Here is a 15,296-nt window from a genome sequence, read left to right on the forward strand (position 1 = left end):
CCTTTTTCTCGCAGTTGCATATTTCAGGTCATCAAATGAATCTTTTATTTTTCCGTGGAGGAATTTTGGAATGTGACAGAATCGCTTTAATCCAGGCCTGTTGGAAGATTTTCAAGCATGAGCAGTCTGTTCCAGGTCACTCCCCAGCATTTCAATCAGATTTAACTTCAAAACCATTTAATTACTTTTTTATTCATGACTTTGCTTAAACTGCTGGTGTGCTTTGGGTCGCTGTTCAGCGACATAACCCAAGTTTACGCAAGTACAAACTGATTGCTGAAAATTCTCCTTCCTTCCAGTAGAAATCATAAATCGGAGCTCCATCAATTAAGTCTTATCACTCAAGGTCACGTGGCAGCCAAAGCAACCCCTGACTGTCACCCTACACATGTTTAACTATCTTTAAGATATTTTTTTCTGAAATGCTGCTAGTTTGGCACCAGATTTGAAGTTATAATTTTGTCTCCTGATCCTAAACCATATTCTCCAAAAAGTCTTGTGTATGCTTTTTGGCAAACTAAGAAGTATTTTGTGTCCCTTTAGTTCTGCAGTAACTTTGATCAGGGTTGCACCGCTTGCAGTTTTTTAGCCGATCACCTTTAGATCTTTAAAAAGCCAATTCCGATTTTGACAGATACTGCCTTTTTGAACTTTTTGCTTATGACTAACTACGTCGTCTGTCAGTATAACAACACAGCTCCTAAGTCAGCATCAGGGGGGTGAGTATTGTTAGCCGCACACTGGTGGACGAGGTCTAGCAGTCAGCTGTCTCTCACAGCAGAGCAAAAAGGTTTCAGTGACGCATTTTCAGACCTTTACGGAGGTGGGTAAAATCGGTGGATATAATTGGTTTCACGTGTAAGAATTAGCCAGTCACCTAAAATTAAGAAAATTGGCACCAATTGGCCAACTGATTGTTCGATTCTCCCCTACCCTTGGTACTGGAACTCTCTTCCTGATCCCATTTTGCTCAGATTCTTTGAAATTGTTGATCCTAACCGAGCCAAGTAAGGCCTGCAGTTCCTTAGCTTTTGACCTGGATTGTTTTGTGACCTCCTGGATTGGTTGTCGACTCCCTCTGGGAGTAATTTTGGTAGGCCCAACCTCTTTCTTGTACTCGAGCAACAATAAAGTGCCACAACATTTCATGCTTTACAAACTCATAAGAGCAGAACACTTTGGGAGTTTTCATAGATCCCTCACACTGCAGCACACTCACCTCACATTTCACCAGAAAAAAAATTTGCCTAGAATAATATGCACCAACAAACAGAATAAGGTCATTTCATTCTTGCCCCACTAAGATAGTGAACAAACGTCTCTGTTCTTGCAGAGTATGTCTTGGCCTTGGCGCATTCTCTTAGCCTACTTCACATTTTCAGAGATGTTTTGTTTCAGTAATTTCTTGATTCTACAGATCTGACAGAGCTGTGCTATTTTATTTCTATTTCCCTTCCCCTTGTCCTTACTCTGCAGAAGGAGCACAACCTGCAGGTTCTGGGTCTTGTCAAGTCTGACGAGGGTTTCTACCAGTGCCTGGCAGAAAACGATGCCGGCAACATCCAGTCGAGCGCGCAGCTCATCATCTTGGATCACGGTACGCCACACACTGAGACAAATAGTGTGCAAATCACATTTAACTTGGGAAAGATGAATCAACTCCTCTTCGGGAAGATGACAAAGCTGCAAAATTGCTACAATGTAATCAATATCACAGCCAGAGTCTGATCGGGTTTTCGCACAGCTACACAAGGATATTTAGAAATGCAGGCAGGTTGAATATCAGCAGTGATTATCTCTTTGCTTGTTACACCTGAGTTTTCCTGTAGGGAGAGGAGATTGCTTAATGCTTTACATCTTTGTGAAAATGCTTAACACAATCCCAAACAAAAAAAGAAAAGGCGGTTGGAGGTTTTTGGAGGAAGACAGCAGAAGATCTCTTTCCGAATCCTTTCAGACATGAAAGGCCGAGCGGTCGGCTCGCTGTGCTGCGTCGCCTCTTTTAAAGATGCGTTAATTGATTGTTGGGACGCTGCACATCTGTGGAAATGGAAAACAATAAAAACCACCAACAATGATATAAAACCTTCAGGGTCCTGTTAAAATAGAGGCGAGTCCAAAACCAGAAGTAAATTGTGTTCTTTTTGCACGCAGTCCGTTCTACGTCCAGGGTTACAGAAATGTTTGTACCATTTAAACCCAAAAAAACCTAAGACGGTGGATTGTCAGATGCTCTTTTAACAAGAAGATGTTGCTCGACAAAACATATAATAATAGAGGAAATAAATTAGGAGAATAATTATAAAGTGTAAGAAAGAAGCAACAAAATCCTTCTGCAGCTCTAGTGCTGACTATAGAATCTCCCCTTGGTTATTTCTGGTACTGAAAACACTAATGAAGCTTTCCCACCATCGTGGTCCAGAGTCCATTTTGGTTCTTGAATGTTATTTTGAACAAGTGTTGCATGTTTGTACTGAAAGAACAATGTTCCCAAACACTAAATCTGATTCCAATCAGACACAGTGATCCTTCAACATAAACGGTGAAGTAACCCCGTGGTAAAACAGAAGATAATGCAGCAGTCAGCATGGTGGCAAGCAGGAGGCGCACAGCCCATCCGCCATCCTGCTTCTACGCTCTTTTTCCATATTGTGTCATAACACCTGTCATAACGCATGCCTGGTTCTCAACGTAAATGGAAACGGGCGTTGACTTTCGACAAAACAGCAACGCACGTTGCCAGGTCTGCCCTAGCATCATTTTGGATGAGCATTTCATGAGCACATTGTGTATTGTTTTGATTGAAAACCATTATTTTTAACAAGATTTGAAGACATTAGTGAGCTTATTCATTATTAGACATTATGTGGTTGCAAAAAATTTTGTCTGAGCCCATGACTGCACCGAGGTTATCTGAGATGCTGTTTGATTCTTAGCCTCATTGGGTTTTGATTGTTGATCCCTGACCATTAATGTTTGGGATCAGAAATAGTTATGTCTTTCTTATCTGGATTAAGCAGGAGGACATGCTGACACTTTTTCCTTCCAACATATATATAAATAGCAAAACCCAGATCAATTGAGCAGACTGCTGAAAGGTCCTACCCACTTCAATCCCTATTTTATAAAGAACTTTCTACTTTTAAAGTGACTGTAACTTGCCTGCTACAGCTTAAGCAGGGCACATTAAAAGCAAAAGATTAATTTCAGTTTCCAGGAGCTTCAGAGTGAAACTAAAGGAGAAGAAGGACTGGAGATAAAGATCATATTCAAGAGAGAAAGAAAAAGAATAAAGAAAAGAAAAACACATTAATCGTTTTTTTGTTGTTTTTAGATATTTTTCATTCCATTAACAGTGACAGCAGGAGACAAACAACTTGAATTTAAGTGAAACACACTTCCATGCATCACAGAGTCTGAGCTGGAATAAATAATAGTGATAAATGTAATTAAGACAAAGCAACCCTTATTAAGCAGAAATCAGTTTTATTGTCTCTGTTATATCCCGTTGAGCACAGTGACGAAGTTTAATCAAGCCTGACCCCTGCCCGGCCCGGCCCGGTCCGGTCCAGCTCCACTTGAAGCAGGTGGTAAATGAATGAGCCACTGGTGCCACCCCCGGCTGTGCCGTCCCCACTGATTGGAAAACATTAAGTCAGAAATAATGATGACCCGCAGCTCACTGTGTATTTATGTTTGACGCTATTGATAAGAGTCAGTCTATTTCACACGGCCCCAAGTCTTTTTCTTTTTCTTTTTTTTGCTCCCTCTCCTTTTTGTTTGAGTTGTAGATAAATGGGGTGAATTACAAAGGCAGCTGGCCTTGTACATGGAGGTCTGCCTTCAGCAAAGCTTTGAAGAAATTAATCTCTTCTTAATCCACAAAGAAATTACAGAGAATCTTTGCCTTTCTTGCTTCTGTGAGTGTTTACTTCTGCATCAGTCAGGCGCCTGAACCTCCCTAATGTTTTCATCAGTTCACTGTTCAGTAGTCATCAGAAACTGATTGAATATTCAGACAAAATGAAGGTTTGGGATGATTTTAATTCAGTTTCACATTTTTGTCCCCTTAAAATCACAAACTTCAATTAACTTTCTTGGGATTTCACTTGATTGACCAATGCAAAGTGGGGAATTTTATAAAGTGGATGAAAACAAGTGAGACATGAACTTGTATTCAGAGCCCTTTACTCAAATCCCTCCAAGTAAACCAGAAGTCCCTTGTTTAATAGAGATTGTTTCTGTTTGATTTAATCCCAAGGCCTCAGAGGTTTGTTAGAGACACATCATCGTAAAGACCAAGGAACCCAGCGGGCAGTTCAAGGAGAATATTTAAGCAGATGGGTTGCAAAGCACCACCCTAAGTTTTGAACATTTCACTGATTAGGCATCATCATTCTCTTCTAATGAAAAAAAATATGGTACATCTGCAAACTTACAAAGAAATGGTTGTCCACCTGGACTTACAGTATATTGAACAAAAGTGGCCCGAGAAGGGAGCCTTGAGGAACCCCTAATGCTGTCTTTGTTCCATCAGCGCTGAGTGTAACGCTATGCTTCCACCACAGGACTCTTGTCTTACTGAAGAAAGGCATTCCCAACAGGAAAAGGAAGGAGATGATAGATGGAGGTAAATTCAGGGTAGAAAGTCTATTAGAGCAGGTTACAGACCTGAGACAGGAGCACAGGTTCACCTTGTAGGACAGTAACCTTACACATACAACAGGAGCTGTAATAGAGAAATGCAAACAACTCTGTTTAGGTTTTTATTTGGAAACAACCTTGTTGTCTCTGTACTGACACACTCAAAGCAGAAATATTTACTTCCTGAATGAACACTCAAAAAATGTGTTGGACTTTAGGTTATTTTTGCACAAATCAAGTGCAGTAGCAATCATATCTCTCTCCATCAGAGTCTCTGTTGACACCTCTTCTGTTCATTTTGACTATGAAAGCATACAGTCCTGAAGCCATCTGTCACCCTTCCTCACACTATTCACTCCTCTTGCTTTTCACAGCCACCTGCTCCCAGCAATAATTCAGCACACTGGGCTTTGTATTAATTGTGCTCCGTTTGATATCTTCTCCTTACATGGACCCCTCTGGTCACAGCTGGACGTCTTTGTCCACTTCACCAACCCTCCGCGGCCGCAGTCAGGTGTCCCGCACGCACCTGCCTGGCTCGAATCTTTCCAAAACGGGGCCAGGCAAACAACCGGCACGTCTGCCTGCCTCGCCGTCGGCTGAGATAAGCCGGTCGACTCGCCGCTGAGATAAAGTTGTCTTCACCCCCTGCAGGGAAATCGATGGGCGTGAGCTGCATCTAAATACCCAGCGGCTGCGAGTTGGCTAATATTCATTAGTGCCATAATCTTTGCATCTTGATACCGCCAGCTGCAGTTAAATGTGGATCAGGTGATGAATCCCACTTGTGGGTGTTTGCAGTGGAAAAGAAAAGGTCAGCTGTTAGCGTATGTGTACCAATGTGGATGATATTTATAGTGATGCGTGCTCAGCAACAGTCTTCTTGTGTATGGCAGAGAGCTTAGGCTGCATACATTTTGTAGTGTTTGTTACATGTTACATGCTACAAATCTGCTGAACTGCTAATGAACTAGCAGCTTAACTAATTTTTGGCATTTTTGCTAAATTTAGAAACACCTGGCTTCTCCTAAATAAATGTTTTCAGATAAATTCTATAGTGCTAATTTACTTGTCAGTTTTATAATCTGTCAGCTGAATAAAGCTAGAAATGTGTTGAAGTTTTGGTTATTGACTCTAAAAAGTTCTTCATATAGTTAGACATTTACATACATAGTGTTATTTCGAAGTGGGTGAAGATTGTTTACGCAGCAGATCTGTTTCCTCTTCTGACGGTTTCTCTCCCTATTTTTCAAGAAACTTTATTGAGCAAGTAGGAATATGCGACAAACAAACAACAGCATTTGTATGAACAAACAACCAGTAGTTCTGAGAGACATTATAATGTTCTCCTTGTGATACATGATGACTATCAATATATCTGAATTTAGCGTTGGCTTCAGTTAAATACCATGTTCTTATAGGGCGTTAGCATTAGTTTAGCTAATGTTTATGGCTTTAGAGTTACTAACATTTTTGTTAGGGATTCCTGCCACTGACGTTGATATAGTAAATATTCAGCATTAACATGATTATGACTCACTTTGGATTAGTCAAAACCCAAAGAAAGAAAATGAAAGACCTTGTGTTTTGTAAGTGCAGCTGGCATGGTTTTGTTTCTTTTAAACAGACTGGTGTAATTTTGTGGCTTGAGTAAGAATTGAATTCATCTGAATAATAAATGAGTATAGGAAAAAAAAAAAGTCCTTTTGAGTTTAAAAAGTCAAAGTCCAAGTTTGTGCCGCAATCGCTCGAGGTGCTTGGCCGGTCTCGACTCGTGTGCAACATGAGTCGAGTAGTTGCAAACAGATGTGGACAAACAACGGCTCAAATGTTAAAATAAATTACCTCAAGGTGACCTAATTGCTCCTTGTCATGCAATCCATTTCAATGTTATTTTTTTCTTCTTCTGGTCTTTGGTTCTTCTCTCCGGACTTTTCAACTTTTGCTAGCTTGATTTTCCAAATCCTGCTTATTTTTGCTGTGGCTCCAGAAAAAGTTGATGAGGAATCCGTAGTGAAATTTATTCCTTTTTGTCCTTCCATAACACCTCTGCCCATCTTTTTTTCCTCACCGTGCTATAAATACAACCTCTAATGGGCGTCGCGCTCATCTTTGATATGCGCTGTCCTCATGGAGGCCTTATCGTCACAACAATCCTGATGGAAGTTGGTCAGCTGCGGAGAGTATTGCTATTTAAGGGATTATCGTCACATGTCATCTACAGATGGCATGCAGGAACAATAAGGCATTTTCCAGGCACATGAGATGTGTTTATACGTGCAAACCAAATCAAAGAGGCTGCAATTACTGCTTTGAGGAGACAGGCAGTAATTTTTAAAGCTTTTTTACTTTTTCTACAAGGAATACAGAAAGACTAGGGCTGGTTCATTTGGAAAAGTTGGATTTCTATTCAGAGGACATGTATTTTCTTACATCTTTTGATTTGATTCAGAACATTTCTCTCTTCTTGGAATTGAGTTTACATCCAAATGTACAATAAAACAGAGAAGAAAAAAACCCAGTCTGCGCAGAAGTTTATGAGCTCAAAAAGTGTAAACATTTATGACCATAAATGTCTTAACGTATTTCAGAAAACATGGGGCAAATTTGCATTTAGAAAGAAAAAGTGCTATTATTTTCCAGCATAAATTTACGATGTACATCCATTTGCATCTCGATACCATTACTTCTTTCTTTTGTTCCTTCCATTCACTAAAGTATGAAACTCCCTGCATCTTTTCTTCATTTTCGTAGCCGTTCCCACGGCTCGCACGAATGCAAGATGTGGTGGGATGTAAACGGTGGGAGTGCGGTGATGCACAGGAAGTTGGACTTGCATGCGCCTCCTCATACGGTTGGAGCTTCTTATTCTTCCATTGTGTTTCAGCTGAGGCTGTTGAAATTGGTAGAGTCAAATGAATTAAAGAAATCCTTTTTTTTTTTTTTTTTTTTTTAAAACATGTTTGCGGCTTGAGGCTGCAGCAGGAGTGTTTCACTGTGAGCCCTGATTCAGGTGTCAGGATGACATATTTCTGATGCAAATGCATCTATTGGAGCATTTTTATTTTCCTCAAACAGACACATGCTCCTGCTGCCTTTGATCCCTTCCACCTTTCATTTCTTGCTCTACCGAAAGCACTACTTTATTTCCTTGTTTTACCCTTTTAATGCTCTCCGCCGCAATTAGTTTCCCCCACTATGGAAATTTATTGCAGCAAACGCTAACATCTCATCTCCACCAAGGTTTCCTGCTTTAAACTCCTGATTCCTGTGTTGTTTTTTTTTTTTTTACAATCAGAGACGCTGAGGATTAAACACAGTGTTACTTGATAACTTTATAAAATCAGCAACTTTAGGTTAGATTTTTCTGTGAGTGGAAGCATGTTTGATGTGGTACAGGGAGAGGCGAGCTACTTCTAAATGAAGCCCACATGAGCTATGTTTGTAGGCTAAATCATTGCACATTTAATCATTCGTCAACTTTGCTTGAAGCTGCTTTGCTACAGTCACCATATGAAAAAGGGCATGAGATAAAATGCTCTGGTTCTTTCCCATCATAGCCACAAATAAAATGTGCATCTTTGTTGATGCTACATATTAATTAGAAATATTTTTTTTTAAAACCCGGCTGATTTTCTTAAAAAAAAAAAAAAAATGATGGTAGGTTGCAGTTAGTTTTTGCTATTAAAATAAATGTGAAGTGTTGGAACATCACCAAATATTTTAGAAATGCAATCGTTAGTTCTCATCTGTCTGTGAAGAGTTGTAGTGCAATTTTAAAAGCGCTAACATTCGAGACAATAACAGATATGCTTTGGGTCTCAGAAGGTATTTTATAATTAGTGTAATACTTACTAATGATTTACAATGTCCGAAGGCGCCATATTCAGCCAAAACCTTCTTTTTACTCTGCTTTTCAAGGTTCTGGGTAAACACAACATTGTTTCTAGAAATGCCCTTTTTGTTTACACAAAAAGAAACTACCAACACAGAAGAAGGGGTGAAGATTGTGCTTCTTTTCACAAAGTTACTTTTTGTTCATCTACACAATTTCCAGACTCTTACAGCAGAACATTCAGCCAAAATCACAGTTACCATGGTAAGCACAGAGGTGGAGGGTTGATGGTTTTGTTTTATAAGCCGTCATGTCGCCAACATGAACTCCTCATTGTACTAAAGTGTTCGAGGAGTAAATGTGAAGCCAGGTTTACAATATTGGTGCGCATTTTCGTATCGTTTATCATTTATCTTGAAAAAATTATCATGATCAGAATTTTATTTTATTTTTTTAATTGTTTGAAATCAATTTCAACTAATGATTCTAATTAAAAAACAAAACTGCCAGCATTATTGGAAATCTTATTTTTGGTATTTTCTTCAATATTTATTCCTCAGGAATAAATACCAGTAAATTTTAAAATGCTGTTACTCTGTGCAGATTAGTGATTAAACTCTCACTTATTTAAGTAAGTAGCGTCCTGAAGACGGCTGTGTCACATGGGAATGATTTTCAGGAGCAGCATTTGTGTTTGTTGCGCTCTGAACGCTGTGCCATGCAGTCACAGTTACCGAAAAAAATAAGTGATAACAGTACCCGTAAATATTGCAATAAAATGTTTGTTCCCAGTAGGTGAAGCTTGCCTAAATGGGCATGATGCTATGGGAAAATGTTCTTAAACGCTGGAGCTGATCAATATTTATGCACTAGCTCAACCAATGGTTAAATAATGTGTTGAAACAAGGAACCGAGGCAGCTTGGAATAGGACCATAATCTACACATCTGGCTAATAAACACATTTATTAGCCAGATAATCATTATGGGATTTCTTACACACTTGTGTGAGTGTGTTTCCTCAGAAACAACTTACTCAAATACTCACAGAGTGCAGAATAAACACAGACTGGAAAGACCCGATAGCCAGAGGCGATTCTTTCAGTGAGCATCAAAAAGACAAAGGAATCAGAAATCCTATAGTTATCTCGGCCTTAAGGGGCATTTAGCCCCATCTGATATGTGCAGCAAATTTGTACTGTGTACATGTAATCAAATATTAAGAATCCATTGTTTTTGACTCAAGCACTAGCAATTTAGTTTTTAACTTTACACAAGAGATGCTGCCTACTTGCCTAGATATTTTGCAGCGAACACGTGCAACAATGCAGCTAAGGAGGGTTTTGTGTACGCGCATGTCTTGATGCTTGCGCTTCATGTTCTCCTTTTTTCTGTTCTTCAAACAGACATTGTGACGTGTAGGAGAAGTTGAAATACGACAAGAGACTTTTCAAAGATGTTCTCTCATCTCCCTGTTCTGCTGTCAACGTACCATCCCACCTGCTAGTTTTGAGAAAGAAAAAGAAAAAAAATCATATCATATAAAATGTAACTGGATCACGATTAAACAACAAAGAACCAATAGTTTCCATTTCAGCAGGCAAAGAAGTGAGAAAAGAGTAGATTTGTGACTGACGAGTCGCAGAGGGGGGATTTTTTTTTTTTTTCCCCTTTCTTTCTACTGCTGGAGAGCACCATCCTTATTCCCAGTTCAAATCAAGAAGTGAGAATGGGCTGTTAAAAGACCCCGCCCTCCTGCCAGACTCGGCACGGAATAAAAGCCCAGGCGCTCTTCAGGGAATACGGTGTGCTTCATCATCTGCTAGCAGGGTCAAAACCGGGCCAGCAGGAGCCGCCGCGCAACGTTGTGAGCCTGTGAATGTGTCAGCACCGTGTTTTCTGCTGGCGTTGGAAGTGTGGCCTGAACAGCAGGCATTCGAGTGGAAATTTAGCAGTTAAACAACGTGGGATGGGGACTGCTGGAAATCACATGTTACACATGCAAGTTACCCCACAAATATGATAAATTTCTGACCTTTGATTCAAAACTTCAGACAGGAACGCACGAGTACTTCTGTTGCAATTTTTTAGCGCTTTTTGGTCTGTTCAGTCTGTCATATTTGACTTATAGAGTTTTATAACTGCATGAAATGGGGGTCAGATGGTAGAAATGCTAATGTTTTGACATCACTTTCTGTTATGTGCATGCAGTTTTTGTTATGTACTGCATGTGTGTCTTGATGAAGTGAGCAAAAATGTATATGCTGAATGATCAACTAAGCATCATCATTCAAGTTGCCAAATATTTGGTGGAAGATGAGGCTAACACCTTTGGTTCACAGACGCTTCAAGCATTTGGCATGCTGAGGTGACATGCATCGCAGCAGATAATATGAGATCATAGGAAGAATTTTCTTGTAGCCTTTACCCCGTAATATTTGCCTTGAATTACAATAAAATGTGTTGCACTGGTGTATATTTGCAATGTACTGGTGGACCCCTTGTGTTTCTGGTTAATTAGGGACCTGCTGCACATGAATAGCTAAGATACGCAAATATTTGAGACCCCTTCTAAAAATGTTTGCCTTATTAGTATGCAATAATAATAACAACTCAATAAGTATGCAACAATATGCACAGCGGAGACCATCTTAGCATTACCACAGAAGCTAATATCTGCAGTCTTCCTTCAGTCTTCTCTTGGGTACAGCCAATCAGCTCCAAGAACAACAAATTGTGCTCCTGGATTGGCTACTCTGCAAATGCCAGCCTATAATGTGTCAAGTAGCTCTCCAACCTAGGTGTTTCAACTTCCCAAAAATTTTTGGAATGTGTTAGATATGCTCAAAAAAAAAAAAACACAAATATTTTAGAATTATGTTACACATGAAAATCTGTAAATACTGAACCAAATAGTCCCAGGTCAACTGCATCTGGTGTCTCTTCTAAGTTGAGACAATAAAACAACAAAAGAAAGAACCATATATATATAAACAGCTGGAAGCATGGTCTAGTTCCTAAATTAATGATGGGATCTCATTTAAGGCTTTTAAAATTGTAGAAGAGGGCATATTTTTGTGGATTTTCTTATTGTATTTGTAGCCTCTCCTCTCATTTAAGGACCACTCACACACCACCAAGTACAGGATTCATGTTCAACAATCCAGCTTTGCAGGGATTGTACGTTTATCACGGGTAGCCAAAATCGGATTGCAGATAAATAATATTTCATCGCTACTTTGGCAGTAAAGATCAAAGAAATATATTTGGAAAGTAATAGGAGGGGAATTCTTTAAATATTCTCTCTCAATAGCTTTCCTTTATTTTAAACAATAATCTTTTTTCTCCCCAAGCTGCAAGCTCCTCTGCTTCCTGGGATTTAGTTACACAATATGACATCTTCAGAACTGCAGCATAATGGGACGTTTGACTGTGTGGATAATGCAATGAGGCAGAGTTGCTTTATTCTATATGGACATAAACACAGATTAATGAGAAACTTTGGGATATTTGGGCTCTGACATTTTCTTGTGACTGCTCCCAAACAAATTCCTCATCTTATTTTAAAGGGGTTTCGTTCTTAGTTTGGGGGTAGCCAGTTATTCTGGGTTTCTTTTTCATAGCGGTTACTCCCAAAATGAATTATTTCAGCAGATGTGATGATGATGAACTACAGAATAAAGTGATTAATCGAGAAGGATGGGAAGGGAGAAATAGTCTCTCATTACCAGTCAATGTAAGTTGATAAAGTGGAGCCAGAGGACTTACTCTCACCTCCAGAAAACGCAATACGAGAACATTGATTAAAACTGAATATCAGTATCAGTTGCGCTCACCAAAAATGTTTAGTATGTAGCTTACAAGCTGCCAACATTGAAGAAATATGGGGAGATTGTCAGGTTTAGACGTTTTGCACTTTTGTTCCATCCCTCAGAGACGGCTACAGAGGTCGCTGCAAACTCTTAACCACTATGAACTGTAGAGGTATGCATGGGATTCAGGAAGAAGTGCAATTAGCTGTGTTTCCATTATCCATGGAATTGCGCAAATAAGAACTATGAAAATAAATTTGCTTAATGGAAACCTGGCAATTTTGAAAAAAAGTAAATTTTTTGGTAAAAGCTGTATCGAAATAGATGTACTTCATGGAACTGCAATGGAAACACTTTTTCACGTCACACAACTCGTGATCAACAGCCAAAGGTTACTACTGGCGAAAACCACAAAGAATGAGTATATTTAAAGTAGCTGTTTACATCCGTCGCCACAGGGATTGTTAATAACATGACACTTGCGCAAGGTTTTTTAATTCTGTTTTGGGGTGGGGCGTTACAACTGTTTTGTATTTAATGAAAACACCGCAATTGCAAAATTGTGTTGTTTGTTGGGGGGGGGTTAGCAGAATATAGTCAGAGATTTGCGCTCAATTGTAATGAAAATGCAGCTTTTGAAAACCTAAGGGTTTAATTCAAAGCAAAGACAGCAGCAGCAACAGAGAGGAGAGCTAATACCTTTATTACCTGAGTCCGCTCTGATTTTAATTGTTTTTTCTGGTATTTTATGAAGGCCGTTGTAGTTATTAGAACCCCATTTGAGACTCCACTGTTTACATACGTGTGGGAGCAGCCTGCCTTTATTTTCTATACAACCCAGTCCACCTTTTAGCACCGGCTCATCTGGGAGTGCCGTTGTGATGTTTCTGGATGAGGACGGTCCTCTGGGTGCAGTAATTGGAAGTAGCGAATGGCACAAAAACATCACTTTCCCTTCACGCCCTTCCCCTAGCTGCAGGCTAGCTGACCTCTGCGAGCGGCACCTCCGGAGCTGCAGCTTTTTGTTTTCCCCTGCTATCGCCCCGGCACTCCCTCTCTGCGCCGAGCCGCCCACTTTCCATGAGCCAAAAGTGGAACAGGGAGGAGGATCGCAGCGGGATGCAGGCACCCCTGCTTGCATGCGGTCGCCACTCATCAGGAGCTTCCGACGCAGGGAGGTCGCTTTTAATGGTGGGAGTCTGATTAGTGAGTGTTTGTTAGAGGATCTTGAAAGGGGGGAGTTACAACTGCTCTCCCAAACATCCTGTTTGACCTTTTCAGGCCTTTTCAACATTGTTCAGCACCACTCACTTTATACATGAGTTGTTGCTGCCATACGTACACACACTTATACAAACACACTGTTGCACAAAGCTTTCTGGGAAATCAATTACTTTATCCCAGGCTTGCGCTGTTCCCCTCAGAAAGGTTGAATTGTGTTTGTGTACCTCCAAGGTAATAAGATACAAAGGCTGGAGGCTGAGCAGACAGAGAGCTTGTTTCCAGCGCTGGCCATTGCCGTTTAACGGCTCCGGAGATGTGGAGCGTTTCTGTGTTGTTGTTGTTTTGTATATTGTTTTGGGTTTTTTTCCCTGATGTGCTTGAAAGGTGAGCCCCAGAGGCCTCATTCCTGTTCTCTGAGTGGGCATGTGGAGCGTGTGATGCGTATGATTCCATGTTTGAAGTCTGGGGACAGGGATGGGGGGCGGCGGTGAGGGGAGGACACGGGAAACGGGGAGAATTACGTTGCGTCTTAATTTGCATGCAGAGTCGGTGCGAGCAGCAAGGCGTTGAACAGAACAAGGCAATCGGACCCAGATGAACTCACCAGTGGCTCAAGGATCAAGGGGGGGTACACGTGTTTGATGTTGAAGGGATGATGTATGTACACACAGAGGATGATTAATTATTGATGCACCCGGCCCCTTTCAATTATAGTCCTGGCTTCCAAACGGGGCGTGTTTGTCCATGGGTTGGGAGATGTCGATCCTCTGGGCTTTCCCCGTCTCGGTGGATAGACAAGTCACCAAAGTGAATTATTTGCATATTACATATCTAGAGACCATTGAATACATGCAGACATAAATCTCATTCCACATCAATAAGTGATGACTGAGGAAGATTTTCTAGCTCTGCCTTGCTTTATTTTACACAAAATCTTTAGTTTCTAACACCTAACTATTTCATTATTGAATTCTGAATGAAGGAAGCTAGCTAGCTAGGTAGCTATCTAGCATGAACTCACCAATATAAATGCATAGAAATGTATATAACGCACTAACTTAGGGACAAAATGAGCTAGCTGAGCTAAAATGAGCTAACTGAGCTAGCTAGCTGGCTAATTCATTTTGTCCTTTAATAGTTTCTTTTGTTAAAACCTGAAATGAAAACAAATTTTTAAAAATATTTTTGCCCATTTTATAATTTTACAATTCAAAATGAACACAAAAAGTACATATTGAAACTAAATATTTGTAGTTAGACATAAGTTGGGTTAATTTGTTATGTGCGCGGCTTTTAAAGTTTCAGTAACTCAAACTTTTCATTGTACACTTTAGTTACAAAATGGAGGCTGGTGTTAACTTATTCATTTATTTATGTTTTATGTTAGCTTCAGGTTAGCTTATCTACAGCATCACTGTGCTGCTGAGTTTCACAAAACATATAGAGTATTATGTTATCAACATATAAGCTACAAAACTGGGATAGCTGTTTCCCAACACACAGGCTAAAAATAAAAGACCTAAAAGACTTCCCTGTGGAACTCCTTACTAAGTTTATTGTTAGATCAACCTAATTGATCTAATTAGGTTAGATCAATTGTAGTCATATCCATCAACTGCTTTGTAATTGCATTTTGAATATATACCACCAACACTCGGCCTGCAGATATAGGCTTTTTTGCTAGCTCCTGTAGCTGGAGGCACTGCACTATTCTTTAACTTTTACATCTATGAAATCTTGGTTCATTCCGTGTTGCAGTGTGATGTCTAACATATGATTTCCA

General features: G+C 40.0%; 1 protein-coding gene across 14 annotated transcripts in view; it reads left to right on the top strand.

The window, feature by feature from the left end:
• neo1a (neogenin 1a) overlaps positions 1-15,296 on the top strand; it is a 255,108-nt gene that overhangs the window by 141,721 nt on the left and 98,091 nt on the right. For all 14 annotated transcript variants that reach the window (XM_044133485.1, XM_044133494.1, XM_044133502.1 and 11 more), the window contains exon 7: positions 1,477-1,597. In XM_044133485.1, the coding sequence (XP_043989420.1) occupies positions 1,477-1,597 (121 nt within the window). The remainder of the gene's footprint in view (positions 1-1,476; positions 1,598-15,296) is intronic.

This window comes from Gambusia affinis, linkage group LG02, assembly GCF_019740435.1.
Source record: "Gambusia affinis linkage group LG02, SWU_Gaff_1.0, whole genome shotgun sequence".
In the NCBI taxonomy this organism is placed as follows: domain Eukaryota; kingdom Metazoa; phylum Chordata; class Actinopteri; order Cyprinodontiformes; family Poeciliidae; genus Gambusia; species Gambusia affinis.